Source organism: Peromyscus californicus, unplaced genomic scaffold (genome assembly GCF_007827085.1).
Source record: "Peromyscus californicus insignis strain IS unplaced genomic scaffold, ASM782708v3 Scaffold_4__1_contigs__length_199733344, whole genome shotgun sequence".
NCBI classification, from domain to species: Eukaryota; Metazoa; Chordata; class Mammalia; order Rodentia; family Cricetidae; genus Peromyscus; species Peromyscus californicus.
This window is the reverse complement of record NW_026294562.1, coordinates 100,397,967-100,412,381: the sequence shown is the minus strand read 5'-3', so window position 1 is coordinate 100,412,381 and position 14,415 is coordinate 100,397,967. Positions and strand designations below refer to the sequence as shown.

At 37.8% G+C, this 14,415-nt stretch overlaps 1 protein-coding gene across 8 annotated transcripts in view; it reads right to left on the bottom strand.

Moving 5' to 3' along the window:
* Positions 1-14,415, bottom strand: part of Nup98 (nucleoporin 98 and 96 precursor) — a 90,519-nt gene that overhangs the window by 61,306 nt on the left and 14,798 nt on the right. For 6 of the 8 annotated variants that reach the window (XM_052761316.1, XM_052761314.1, XM_052761318.1 and 3 more), the window contains 6 exons: positions 11,964-12,071; positions 11,163-11,346; positions 9,043-9,206; positions 7,675-7,812; positions 4,504-4,642; positions 553-645 (listed from right to left, as the gene is read on the bottom strand). In XM_052761316.1, coding sequence (XP_052617276.1) covers positions 553-645; positions 4,504-4,642; positions 7,675-7,812; positions 9,043-9,206; positions 11,163-11,346; positions 11,964-12,071 — 826 coding nt within the window. The remainder of the gene's footprint in view (positions 1-552; positions 646-4,503; positions 4,643-7,674; positions 7,813-9,042; positions 9,207-11,162; positions 11,347-11,963; positions 12,072-14,415) is intronic. The other 2 variants (XM_052761317.1, XM_052761319.1) reach the window with 1 other exon arrangement.

Here is a 14,415-nt window from a genome sequence, read left to right as displayed (position 1 = left end):
TCTACAGAGTGAGATCCAGGACAGACACCAAAACTACACGGAGAAACCGTCTCCAAAAAAAAAAAAAAAAAAAAAGAGGAAGAGAGATGAAAGATAAAAAACTGAAAGGTATGTACAAACCTTGTAAAACTGCAGAACATTTTTGTTAATAACCATAGCATGTATTCTCTATGCTGTCTTACCATGAGGCTTAACTGGTGAAAAATTCCAAGTCTAAATTATTCATATGAAGTTAAGACAGAGGGATTTAAAAGTTACTAACACTACTAATAAATCTTACATTTTAAACTAAAACTCCCAGCTAAAACAGGACTAAAGGAGAAGAAACTTTTATGTGGAAAAGGTAATTTTCCTATAATTCAAAATCTACGTTTTGTGAATTTAATAAATGCACTAACATTTTAGGACCTGGTAAAATATAACTGCTGGAAATGCTTTAATAAATCTATTTGTAAAAATGGAAATCTAAGCCTCTTATTTATAAGTATATGATCTAAACTCATAAGCTCAAGTTGTAATTACTTCCTAAAATTCATATGAACACTTTCTTACCTGTTCCAAATCCTGTACCAAGTCCAGTTCCCAGAGTCCCAGGTGCTGGCTTACTTCCAAAAATACTATTCCCACTGTTATTTGTGCCAAAACCTAAGGAAAAAGAAGAATGAGTGGATTGTAGTTTTAAAACAATTATCAATTTTCTTTAAAGGGGAGTTTTAACACAAAGACAACTGATCTTAAGCTTTGTATCCTTAAGTTAATACTAATATTTATGAATCCCAAATTATCAGTTAATAGAACTTGTTAAAAAATTCTGACACCTGCAAACAAGTCTTTACATTTACTTAACTGCTTTAATAGCATCTTCAAGCCTGAAATATCAATTCCGGATAGGGTAATACCCAACAGCTAAGCAAGGTCACAGCTTGATGTTTGAGGTTTGTAAGGCTCAGAGTCAGCATACAAGCTTCACGCTTACTTACAAACACAAAAGTTTATTCCCTCAAACTTTCACTTTAAAAAATTGTCAACAATGGGCCGGGCAGTGGTGGCGCACGCCTTTAATCCCAGCACTCGGGAGGCAGAGTCAGGCGGATCTCTGTGAGTTCGAGGCCAGCCTGGACTACCAAGTGAGTTCCAGAAAAGGCGCAAAGCTACACAGAGAAACCCTGTCTCGAAAAACCAAAAAAAAAAAAAAAATTGTCAACAAATAAAAAAGAATAGAAAACAACCCATAAAAATCTCTACAGCAACACAAAAAAAACCCTAACTTGAAACACCCTCACCCTAATCTCTATAGCAATTTTTGTTTTAAACTGATGGATCTGACACAGACAGTAATGTGTGGCAGATTATGTGAGGTTCTTTCACAATGTCACACTCAGTTAATTCATACAAACACTCAAAGGCTCAACTAGCCACTTTTTTGTGTGGAGGGGGTGCTTTTTGAAGAAGGTTTCACAGAACTCAAGTGAACCTGCAATAGCTAGGCATTAACAGTGGCTTTTATCATCTCTACCTTCCAAGTGCTGGGGTCACAGGTATGCACCACCACTACTGTCTCTATACTATAAAAAAAAAATAATAATAACCAGGGCTGGAGAGATGGACACTGACTGTTCTTCTAGAAGACCTAGGTTCAATTCCCAGCACCCACCCACATGGTGGCTCACAAATGTCTCTAACTCCAAGATCTGACATTCTCAGAGATATACCTACAGGCAAAACACCAGTGCATATAAAAGTAAATAAATTAAAAACAAGAAAACTTAAAAAAAAAAAAAACTAAACAAAAAACTATATCCTATGAACAGCCTATCTTGAGTTCAACACTTTCTTCGTCGATGATGAAGGGTTGAGAAAACCATTCTTTTTCACTCTGACTTGCTAATTAGAGAAAATCTTGTTAACTCCCCTTTGAAATACACAGGTATCAAAGATATCAGTATTTTATTACTATTTTCTTTTCATTGATGAGACAACAAAATTCTAGAATTCCTTTCGAAGAAATTTCAACAAAGCAAATAATGAATGTGTCATTAATCTATAATGCTAAGGAATATCAATCACTGGCCAAAAAATTCTTGGGTATGTGTTTGTTTTTCTGAGACAAAGTTTCTCCATGTAGCTCTGGCTGTCCTAGAATTCACTATGTAGACCAGGCTGGCTTTGAACTCACAGAGATCAGTCTGCCTCTATCCTACCAGTACTGGGATTAAATGGATTGAAGGTGAGTGCCCCTGCCACCTGGTGAATTCTTGGTTTTAAGACAAATTCATTCAAAAACTATCATGAAAGCTCAGTGTGAAGGCTTGTGTTATTAGTTTGCAATCAAGCTCTTCGAAGGCTGAGTCAATTTATTACATAGCAAGACTCTGTCTCAAGAAGGAAGAATAAGGTTGAGGAGAAAAGAAACTTCAAAGGTAAAGTGAATTTTAACAGTATCTATCACTAGAGGGATTGTACTTTTTTATGTCAGTATCAGGCTGGATATTACCAATGAAAAAGACCATAAAGCTAAAGGAGATAAAGTCCGAAACCAAGCATATTTTGGTCATTTTAAAATCTAAGCATTTGCCAGGTGGTGGTAGCGCACACCTTTAATCCCAGCACTCAGGAGGCAGAGCCAGGCGGATCTCTGTGAGTTTGAGGCCAGCCTGGGCTACAGAGTGAGTTCCAGGAAAGGCAAAGCTACACAGAGAAACCCTGCCTCAAAGGAAAAAAAAAAAAAAATCTAAGCATTTAATCTGACTCAATATCAGCAAGTGATTCATGTGTCTACATTAAAGTTTTTCTTGAATTGTGTTATTAGCTAAGCCCCCAGACCCATAGTTTTGCCCACTCAAGCACAATCAACTTTCCTTAAAGAAAATTTAAAAAGAAAATGTTCTTAAAGATGCTCTTTCTCTTTTAACTAAAATTTAACAAGAAAGGATCATAGTCTTGTACCACAAAACAAGCTGTTCAAGACCAACCTTAAACCCACAGGAGAGATCTAAGTGCCAACTTTACACTGTTTATACCACACATTTCCTCCATTCTCGCTGACTCTGTTACTTCAAAACAATTTTACAAAGTAAAAATAATTCAAATTCAGCATATAGCTAGTGAGGCAAGTCAGGTAAAGATGAGACCTTTCATAATGGAATCAGTGAGCATGAGTATAAATACAATCTTACAACCAAAAACAAAACAAAACAAAACAAAAAAACAAGCCGGGCGGTGGTGGCGCACACCTTTAATCCCAGCACTCAGGAGGCAGAGGCAGGTGGATCTCTGAGTTCGAGGCCAGCCTGGGCTACAGAGTGAGTTCCCGGAAAGGTGCAAAGCTACACAGAGAAACCCTTCTCGAAAAAAACCAAACCAAACCAAACCAAAACAAAAAACCCTACCATGAAGTCAGATGTAGTGGCACACATCTTTAATCCTAGGACTTTGGGAAGAAAAAGTCCGAGGATTTTTTTTTTGAGGCCAGCCTGGTCTGCACAGTAAAATGCAGGGCCAAACAGGGCTGCATAATAAGATTCCATCTCAGACGGGGAGTGGTGGTGCCCACCTTTAATCCCAGCACTTAGAAGGCAGGGGCAGGGGGTTCGAGGCAAGCCTAGTCTACAGAGACAGGTCCAGGACAGCCAGGAAACTCTGTTTTGAAAAACAAAACAAAACAAAACAAAAAAGCTGTCTCAAAACAAAACAAAAACCCCACAAAGAAACAAAAATTCTGGAAAAAAAAAAAAACATTTTGCGCATATCTTCCTAGAAAAACCAACCAGTACCTAATGAGGTACTCTGGTAAACAAAATGTTCAACAAATATTTAAACCCTGTCAATAAAATGAACTTTGTACACCTTACACAATGTTGAATGTCTGAAAACATAATCATGAATGGATAAAGCTGAAACATGATGCTTCTTTTAAACTGGTTTAAATATTTCTAAGATATCTAAAAAGAATAAAGTTCCTTTTTAAAACAATTTGCTCAATCTTATTTCTATTTTCTTGATTTTTAAATAAGAAACAGGATCTCAAAACTTCAGAATAATTTGTTGTTGCTCTTTTTGAAACAAGTCTCATTCTGTACCCCAGGATGGCCTGCTTCAATAGGTATGGTGTTACAGGCATGAGCTACTACACTCAAAACTGCCAGAATAATCCTCCAACTCAGCAAAGCTTTGACATTCAGAAACAATCACCAATCTCCCCTTGTACACTACACTCCCCTGTTTGAAATCTACCTGAATAGAATGGGTTATTTCGGACAAATGAGGTTCACATATGCTTCTTCAGTTACTGGTGAGGTAATCCAGAGAAAATGAAAACCAATTTATCTACACTAAATATCTCATATCATGTACCATGACTTAAAGTCTTTCTTTCTGGTACCTAGCATCAGGCTATCGCTTACCTGAGAATTTTTAAACATTTCCAATCATATGAATCAGGAGAATGATGTGTGGTATAGTCAGTGTAACTTTAAGAGAGTCAAACCTGCATTTTATATGTACCAAAATTGGAAGTGTTTGTATTGGTTCCTAAAGTCAGGGTTGGTTTGTTACCGAAGAGCCCGCCACTGGTTGTACCAAATGAAGGAGCACTGGTTGTGCTGGTTCCAAAAGTTGTAAGCTTGTTATTGCCAAACAGGGTCTAAAAGGAAAATAATACAAAAAATTTAAAATAATATAAACACAACAGAGAAAGTAAGCAGGCTAGAGAGATGGCTCAATAGTTAAGAGTGTACTGAGCTTGATTCCCAGCCCCTACATCAGATGGCTACTACCACCTGTCATGCCAGCTCCAGGAGGATCTGACAACTCTTCAGACACCTATACTCATGTATACACACATAATTAAAAATGATGAAATTAAAATAACAGAGGCTGGAGAGATGGATCAATGGTTAAGAGCACTAACTGCTCTTCCAAGTTCAGTTCCTAGCACACGTATCAGGTGACTCAAAACTGACTGTAATCTAGTTCCAGGAGATCCTACACTTCTGGCCCCCAAGGTATCTCATTCATACGTACATACCCACATGCTAACACACAATACACATAATTTAAAGTAATGAGAGAGATAAAGGATGCAAATAAGCTACTCCAACTATTAAGTGTGTAATGGAAGAAAAAGTTATAATTTTTATGAAAAGACAGATTAATCAGAAGATATAATAATCTGAGCAAGATTCTAAGCACAATGCTTTAACGCAAAAAATTAACACCTTAGCAAACAGGATTTCAGTGAGTCAAAGTGAAAATAACATGGCAATCAAATGTTTTCATTGACCAGGTGTGGTAGTATAGGCCTGTAATACCAGCATTTGGGAAACTAAGCCAGGAGGAAGACCAGGCTTCTTTTTTTGGAGACAAGAGGGAGAGAAAAGTCAAGAAGGAGTGAGGAAGGAGGGTGAAAAGAGAAAACACTTTGTTTGTAGTACCGGGAACTAGACCCAAAGCCTTGTGTGTGTGCTAAGCAAGCATTCTAATACTAAGTTACATCTTCAGCTCTTAATTTGTTTGAGGTGGTGTATTATATAGTTCAGGCTGGCCTTGAACTCTCTATAGCCCAGGTTGGATTCAAACTTTCAATCTTCTTGTCTCAGCTATGTTTGACCAGCTTTTTATAGTGGTGGTGGTAGTACTGGGGACCAAAACTAGGGCCTTGCTCAAGCCAGTCACACATTTCTGCACCTGAGTTACATCGAAAGTCACTTTTCCCCCAAATGGTATTATAATATAAAACTTACTGCTCTTTTTAAGTGTATTTCAAAACAGTAGTTCTATACAACTTAATTCAATAAGGTAAATAACTGAGTTACATCTTCCACAGCATGAGAATCCCTATAATTCTAGGAACTCGATCAACTCCAAAAGTATTAAATTTCCAAATACCATTCTAGTTTATCCCTCAAAACACAAAAGGGAAAACTAGGAGTTAAGAATTATCTGCTGGGCGGTGGTGGCGCACGCCTTTAAATCCCAGCACTCGGGAGGCAGAGCCAGGCGGATCTCTGTGAGTTCGAGGCCAGCCTGGACTACCAAGTGAGTTCCAGGAAAGGCGCAAAGCTACACAGAGAAACCCTTTCTCGAAAAACCAAAAAAAAAAAAAAAAAAAAAAGAATTATCTGATTTGGGCTGGACACAAGGTACAAGACTTCAATTTCAACACTTTGCAAGCAGAGGCAGGTCGATCTCTTTTAAATTTGAAGCCACCCTGATCTATATAGCAAGGTTCGTGCTTGCCAGAGCTACATAGTAAAATCTGTCTTTGTTTAAAAAAAAAAAAAAATCTGAGCCAGGTGGTGGTGGCGCACGCCTATAATCCCAGCACTTGGGAGGCAGAGCCAGGCGGATCTCTGTGAGTTGAAGGCCAGCCTGGTCTACAGAGTGAGTTCCAGGAAAGGCGCAAAGCTACACAGAGAAACGTTGTCTTGAAAAACCAAAAAAAAAAACAAAAAAACAAGCAGGGTTAAGCTTCGAGGTGGTGGCACAAGCCTTTAGTCCCAGCACTCAAGAGACAGAGGCAGGTTGATCTCTAACTCTGAGGAGAGTCTGGTCTACATAGTGAGTTCCAGGACAGCCAGGGCTACATGAAGAAACTCTGTCTCGGAAAAATAAAAAAGGGCAACTTTACTTCTCACTTTAAAAATTAAAACTAACCAACTATAACAGTTTCTCTTTTAAATTTAAATCAGTCTGGCTGATATTTTGTTTTTCTTTTTAATGTGTATGGATGTTTTGCCTACATCTGTCTGTGCACCATGTGTATGCCTAATGCCTACAGAAGCCGGAAGTGAGCTGCCACATGGCTGCTAGTAGTCATATCCAAGTCCTCTAGAGCAGCCAGTGCTCTTAACTGCTGAGCCATCCTTCCAGCACTTAACAGTACTTTCAAACAGAAGTACACCACACCATCTCTGAGATAAGACAATTTAGTAACTGAATAAAAAACCATGGAGCAGAGGAGACAGCCAGTAGTTACTACAGTGCTTTCCAAGAATGCATAATGCCCAGAGTTTAGTCCCCAACAGTTCATGAAACTGGGCATGATGGCAAATGTTTGCAATCCTGGCACCTGGGATGCTGAAACATGAAAACTAGTAGTTTGGGGCAAACTTCTAATTAGTAGTACATGCCTGAATCCCAGGACTAAGGAAGTAGCAGCATGAGGAGTTTGAGCTTATCCTTGACTACACAGAAGTTCCAGTCTCTTGAGACCCTGACATAAAGACCAAGAGAGGAGCTGGCAAGATGGCTCAGTGGGTAAAGGTACTTGCCACCAAACCCGATTTGAGTTTGATCCTTGGAACCCATACTGGACTCCCACAAGTAGCTTCATGTTTTTTGTTTGTTTTTTCTCTGTGTAGCCCTGGCTGTCCTGGAACTCACTCTCTAGACCAGGTTGTCTTTGAACTCAGAGATCCACCTGCCCTTGCTGGGATTAAAGGTATGCACCACCAACACTGCTAGGCTTCCACAGTGGTTTCTGAATGTCATGTGTGCAGTGTGGTATAGGCATACATACAAAAAAATAAATAAAAATATAATTTTTAAAAATTTTATATAATTAAAGAAAAAATAAACATATAGATATTAAATTCTTGGAAGACAATTATCTGTTTTATATATTCCTTTAACAGATTTAAACACTTCAGATTACAATCAACTGTCACCACCTACCGAACCAACTGCACCAAATCCAGTACTGGGCTGCCCAAAGAGACCTGTTCCTGTTCCAAATGCTGTCCCAGTGCTGGTATTTGTAGCTGTCCCAAAAAGACCTCCTGGCTGTGAGGCTTGGGTTACTCCAAACAGGCCCTGGAACGGGTAATTTAGATTAAAAGGCAATTCATAGTAGTTTTCTTTAAAGTCTTAGAGAGATAAATAAAAAAAATTTTTAAAAAAGTCACCATTGCTTATAAAAGCATGTGTGATAAAATTCTTGGAACATTGAAAAGCAAGAATAAGGTATCCTTCCCAAAACAGCGAAGTTAAAAGTTATTAAAACTTTGGAGTCCAGGACTGTGATTTCATCCCTAAGTCCCTGTTTCCAGAACAATGAACTTCAAATGCTGGGCATGTACTAAGGCTTTCCATGAATTCTGGTGCTCTAAGGTGTTAGGTTACATAGGAGTTCCAGAATAATCTAAGCTATAACAAGACTATGTTATCAAAACAAATAGTAAAAAAAACCCACCTCATTTTCTTCTAAATGCTTTATAAACTGGACATAACTCATACTTATAAAATAATCCCATCATGTATGAGGCTGAAGCAAGTCTCAGGGAAGCCTGGACTGCACAGTGAGACCCTGGGTCATACATAAAACACAACCACGAGTTTTGTAATTCTAGGTATTTGATCTATTGAGTAAACTCTGGCTGTTAATTATATAAGGGATTTAACCTCATTCTTTCGAAGATGGATAATCAGTTGTGGTACTCTTGTTGGGTTTCTTTATTCTCAATTTTATTCATATGCTCATTTAATTTTTGAGATTAATCTCATACAACCTAGACTGTCTTTGAACTAGATAATCAATACTATCCTTGAACTCTGGATCCTCCTCCCAAACACTGAGATTATAGTATGCCCAGTTCTATAGTTCTACTCTTATAATTTCAGTAACCATTTTCTTTACTTACAATGCTTTTTTTTTTTAACACTCTCATCCACGTACATAATGTACTTTGATGATTCATACACAGTCCTTTCTCATTATCTCCCTCCAACTCCCTCTGGAACGATTAATCATCAACATCACAAGGTATATAACCTTAAGATAGCAACCTGTAGCCCACTAAGCTCTTAGTGATAAGAAAACTATGGTCAGAAAAGATAAATGATTCATTCAACAAACTCTCAATGAGTAGAGTATGGGCTGAGACAAAATCCAGGTCTTCATTACTGAAAGATTTGTTTTCTTCCCCATACTAAATAACCTCAGCTCTAAAGAACTCTAGCACTTACAAGGTGAACATGATTACTAGTCTCATTACTTAGCTTAACATATAAGACCTAGAGTTAACCAAGGGCCTGTTTCCTTACCATAGTATTGGTGCTCGGCTGCCCAAGGGTACTAGTATTACCAAAGGAAAAGCCAGTATTCTGGGTGGTTGTAGCCTGGCCAAATGGTTTGCTGAAGAGACTGGTAGTCTGTTGATTCTGTTGGCCAAAGAGACCACCTGGATTTGTTCCAAATCCAGTTGTGCCTTTCAGAAAGGAAAAGGAGAAATAAACAAACAAAAAACAAATGGAACTCTCAAATGAGCCAGTAAGTCAATCATCTGAGCTTTGTCTATTGCTATCCAAATTATTCTATATTCATTATTAATTTAATAGCCTTCATTTTTTATCTTCAGCTAGCTCTACTTTTATACTAAAACTTTCCTTTCTATAATACCTCAACTCAAGAATTCTAATAAGACTGAATGACCTTCCTTTGTAAACTCAACTTTCCTTTTTATAAGGAAAAATATTCAATCTATGTTTAAATTAATTTTGACAGAATGAGGTTTTTTTCTTCCTATCAATATATTCAGTCTCATCTTTTATATACAGTACTATATTCATCGAGCATAGTGGCACAGCCTTTTAATCTCAGCTCTTGGGAGGCAGAGGCTGGTGAATCTACGTGAGTTCAAGGCCAGCCTAGTCTAGAGAAATCCTGTCTCAAAAAAAAAAAAAAAAATCAAAACAAAACGAAAGGAATAAAACTTTTAAGTCAGAAATACTAAGGCTGAAAAGAATGTTAAATGTAAATTAGATAAACACAGTATTTGTGTATACATTTCTCTAGAAAGCTATGGAAACTTTGTAACTTTTGTTTGCCTTTACAGAGGTAAACTTATGGCTAATGGAGAAATCCAGGAAAGAAATCTTTGGTTTGCTCTGGTTTCTGGCAGGGTGGCCTCACACTTTACTATGTTGCTAAGGATAATCTTGAATTCTTTATCTTCACCTCCCAAATCCTGTAATTACAAGCATGAACGACCCAGACAAGCTACAAATAAATTTTGTATTGTAACTTTTGCAAAAGCAGTATTTTTATCAAGTAACTTAGCCATCACCCTAAATGCTTTCACACCCTATACTGAATCAACTCGGTTATCTAATCAGGCTTTAGAATCTGACTGATAATGTATTCCTGGGGACTCAAAACAGGGCCTTATATATGTTTGAGCTACATACTCAACCCCAGCCCTTTTGTCTAAGACACTATCAATCTTTCATGTTGAAAGTACAACTATTTTTTGCTTTTGTTTTTCGAGATAGGATTTCTGTGTAGCCCTCGCTGTCCAGGAACTTGCTCTACAGACCAGGCTGGCCTCCAACTCAGGGCCATCTGCCTCAGTCTCCAAATGCTCCAAGTGATCTCCAAGTGGGATCAAAGATGTGCACCACCATGCCCAGCATTTTTATACTAATTTTGTACTACCTTGTACTACTCTGAATATAGTAGTAATCCTCAGAATGAACCTTCACTCATTATCAAATGACTTCTCTTTCAAAATAAACTTTAATGTTTCCCAAGCAAATAAAAGTCATGTCTTGCAGGGTGAGGCACATATGCCTACAAGTCCAGCACTTGGGAGGCAGAAGCAGGAAGACTGCCATAATCTAAGGCTACTTTGGCCTATGTAGCAAGTTCCAAGCCAGCCAAGTTTACATAGCAAGACTGTATCAAAAAAGTCAAGCTCTGATCCACTGACAAAGTCCTATTAAACACAGCCCTTGTGTCCCCTAAAATTCTGGAACATTCTCACCTCTTAGGTAAAAACTTGAGTTTTGCTGGGCCTGGTGGCTCATGCTTATAACACAAGTATTTGGAAGGCTAAAGCAGGATTGCTTTGAGTTTGAGGTCAACTTGAGTTAGAGTGAGACCCTGCTTCATATAAGCCTCTAAAACCTGAGTTTTGAGACTCATAGCTTCAAGTTAGCAGATTTTTCCTACAAATACATACAACCACTTCTTTTACCTTTGAGTAGGTTACTACTCAAATATCAGCTCTGAAATGAAGGATTCCTTAGCCATCTTCACTTTTAACTATCTCTCCCTATTCATAAATATCCCCAAATTATTTTTTCTCCACAGCTCTTGTAACGAAGTGAGTCATGATTTACTTTTATCTGACCATTTTTCTTTATGATACAATAAAAGTGCTTACTAGTTCCGAAGGCACTAGTTTTGTTCTGACCATATGAAAAGGCTGAATTAGTGGTGGAGGAGCTGAAGAGTCCTGTTGCACTGGAAGTTGCTGGAGAAGACCCAAATAAGCCAGCTGTGGTACCTGCTCCCACTTGGTTCTGTGGGCCTTTACGGTTAGCCTGATAATCCTCCAAACGAAGTTCCTGAAGGTAAGAACATTACCAAACTTAACATATGGCAAAAAAATTACTTAGAAGAGACTCCCCAACAATCTATTACAGAGTAACGTCACTGAAGTGTAATACTGAATTACAAAAGTAAGTGTCCATCTATATAAAACTCAAAGACTGGCAAAAATTGGGCAATCAAGATAGTTAATTTTGGAAGGAGAGTATTATGATGAGGGGCAGGGTTAATAAAGGCATTGGGATGTTAGCTATTCTTGTTTCTTTTCCTATTGTCTTTTCTCTATACTGTCACTTGATAAGTATCTTTCCACTTAATGAAAAACTTATTAAGCCATGTACTTAGGATTTTGCATAAATTTACTAAAAAGTCATGTATGCACAAACATGCATTCTCACTGCATTGTAAATATCTAACCAGAATAGAATACTAGGTAGACCTATGTATGTGGAGAATATTATCTCAGCCTAAAATAGAAGTATTCATAATAATATATGATCTTTAAAAACACCTTAAAGCTTTTACTCAGACCCAATTAGAACCACTTAATCTTAAAAAGAATCAAATATTTGAAAAAGCTGTTTATGTATAATGAAAGTATTAAGCTCATTTTTTTGTACTTCATTTTACTGACCTCTAGTGACTTGCTTTCATATTCTTTCATAGCAGTAATACACTGATGCTTGGTACTGATGTTAGTGCTAACTCCAGCTTTGACCATAGTATCTGTACCCGTGGGAGGCTGCAAAGGAAGACAAAGGCACATTTCTAAGTCCAAGTTTTTTTCCAAAGTCCAACTCTTACAGACACACAGTTTGTCAACCACTGAACTTTAAAATTATTCCATTTCTTCTTTTGTAACAAGACAGAGCCAAGAGCTGGATACAGTTCAGTGGTAAATGCCTAATGCAAAGGCACCCCCCCCTCCACCTGACTCAAAAAACACTTTTAGGAGGGCATGATGGCCTATATCTACTATCCCAGCACTCCAGAGGGAGCCGTGAATACCAAACCAACCCAGGAAGGCTACAGAGACCTTATCTCAAACAAATTAAAGATGGAACTGGGCACAGTGGCACAAACCAAATATTTTTGAAGTTGAAGCATGATCATCTGAGACCAGGAATTCAAGACCCGTCTGGGCATCACAGTAAGACCCTCAAGGCAAAATCAAATTGTTTTTCAAGGATGCTTGATTAAAATATAGGGCAACATTTCTGATCTTTCTCCAACATCACAGTTATCTGAACAAACCCAATCTTCATTTTTAAAGATAAATTTTTATTATTTTTAATTATATGTAGCTGTGTGTGCCTGAATGTAGATATGTACATGTGAGTACAGAGGTTAGAGGCATTGTATCTCTTGGAGTTAAGAGTAATTAATAGACAGTTGTAAGCCAATAGGTAGGTATTGGGAACCCAATTCCAGTCCTCTGTAAGAATAGCAAGTACTGTTAACTACTAAGCCATCTCTCTAGCCCAGAATAAATCCATCTTGGTAACAAATTTACCACAAACTTAAGTATTAGCCTCTCAACTCAAGCTATCCAATTATATGGTAAAATACAGGAAATATATTCTTACCAATGGTTTTACTCAATTTACTAAAAAAAAAAAGTATACATATTTAAATCTTTAAAGCAGTATCCTCTGTTCTTCAATTATCTGCTTTTTATTTTTCATTCTTTTATTAATTCATTTAGAGACAGAGCCTCTATGTAGCCATGGCTGTCCTGGAACTCTATATTAACCAGGCAGGACTTGAACTCAGAAATCCACCTGCCTCTGCTCCTCAGTGTTAGGATAAATGAATGGTGTGAGCCACTACACCCAGTTTTATTTTTTGAGACAATATTCTATATAGCCCACACATGCCTTGGAAGGCCAGGGTTTAATCCCAAGGCCCATAGTGCACTAACCCTCCCATCTACTTTATTGTCCCATTTTTCCATTCCATCCAAGGTTTTATTCTTTAGTTTGTTTGTTTTCTGAGACAGGGTTTCTATGTGTAGCTTTTGGAGCTTGTCCTGGAACTCACTTTGTAGACCAGGCTGGCCTGGAACTGACAAGAGATCCAAGGTTTTATTCTTGAATAGATGACAGACTGTTCTACGTATCTTCATGAAGAAGTCTTATTTTCAGTTCTTTTTCTATGATCTGTCCATTATTCTTTATTTCTATAAACAGATGATTACCCCAGTTCTGCTTTAGAACAGAAAATACTGACAGACACTTGTAATCCTAGCACTAAAAAGGGAAAGCAAAATCACTGAGTTCAAGGCAAGTCTGAACTATGTAGTTAGTATAAAAAGTCAGCCTGGATTACATAGCAAGACCCTGCCTCAGGAATTCTGCTTTATATGGCTACCATAATCAACACTAAATACAAACTTGACTATAGTGAGCACAATTTTAATATATATTATAATCTAGATGATGTTTCATGCTGGAAATTAATTTCAGCTCAGTGGTAGAGCACTTACCTACCATGCATGAGACCTTGACTTAATGCCCACTATGGCAATAAAAAAGAAAAAAAAAATTAGATTTTTTTTTCTTTCTTTCTTTCTTTTTTTTTTTTTTTTTTTTAGGCAAGGTTTCTCTGTGTAGCCCTGGACATTCTTGAACTTGCTCTGTAGATCAGGCTGGCTTCAAACTCAGAGATCCACCTGCTTCTGCTTCCCAAGTGCTGGGGTTAACGGCATAGACCCCCACCCCCATCCCACACAGATACTCTTAAAGCTGAAAAGAAAGTCTATATTGCCCACTGAAGGCTACATACATAGGGATCTTGCCCAAATCACGCAGCCCCGAGCCTCACTGATCTTTGTCTTTCATACATAAAACCACAACCTGGTCAGCTAGCAAGAACAGTTACCAACAAGTAAAAACTACAGAAGCAAAAAAGCAAGGTTAGTACATTTAAGGATTTCCCTGGATCCTGGAAGTACGGAATAGATCTTTGATGGATTAGGTCTTTGTTCCTGTTTTTGGCAAGTATTGGGATCTATGTGTTGGGTTCTAAGGTCAGAATGGGGCCTCTAAAGTGTTGTCAATTATGCCAAGGTCTTGGGGCCTATTACA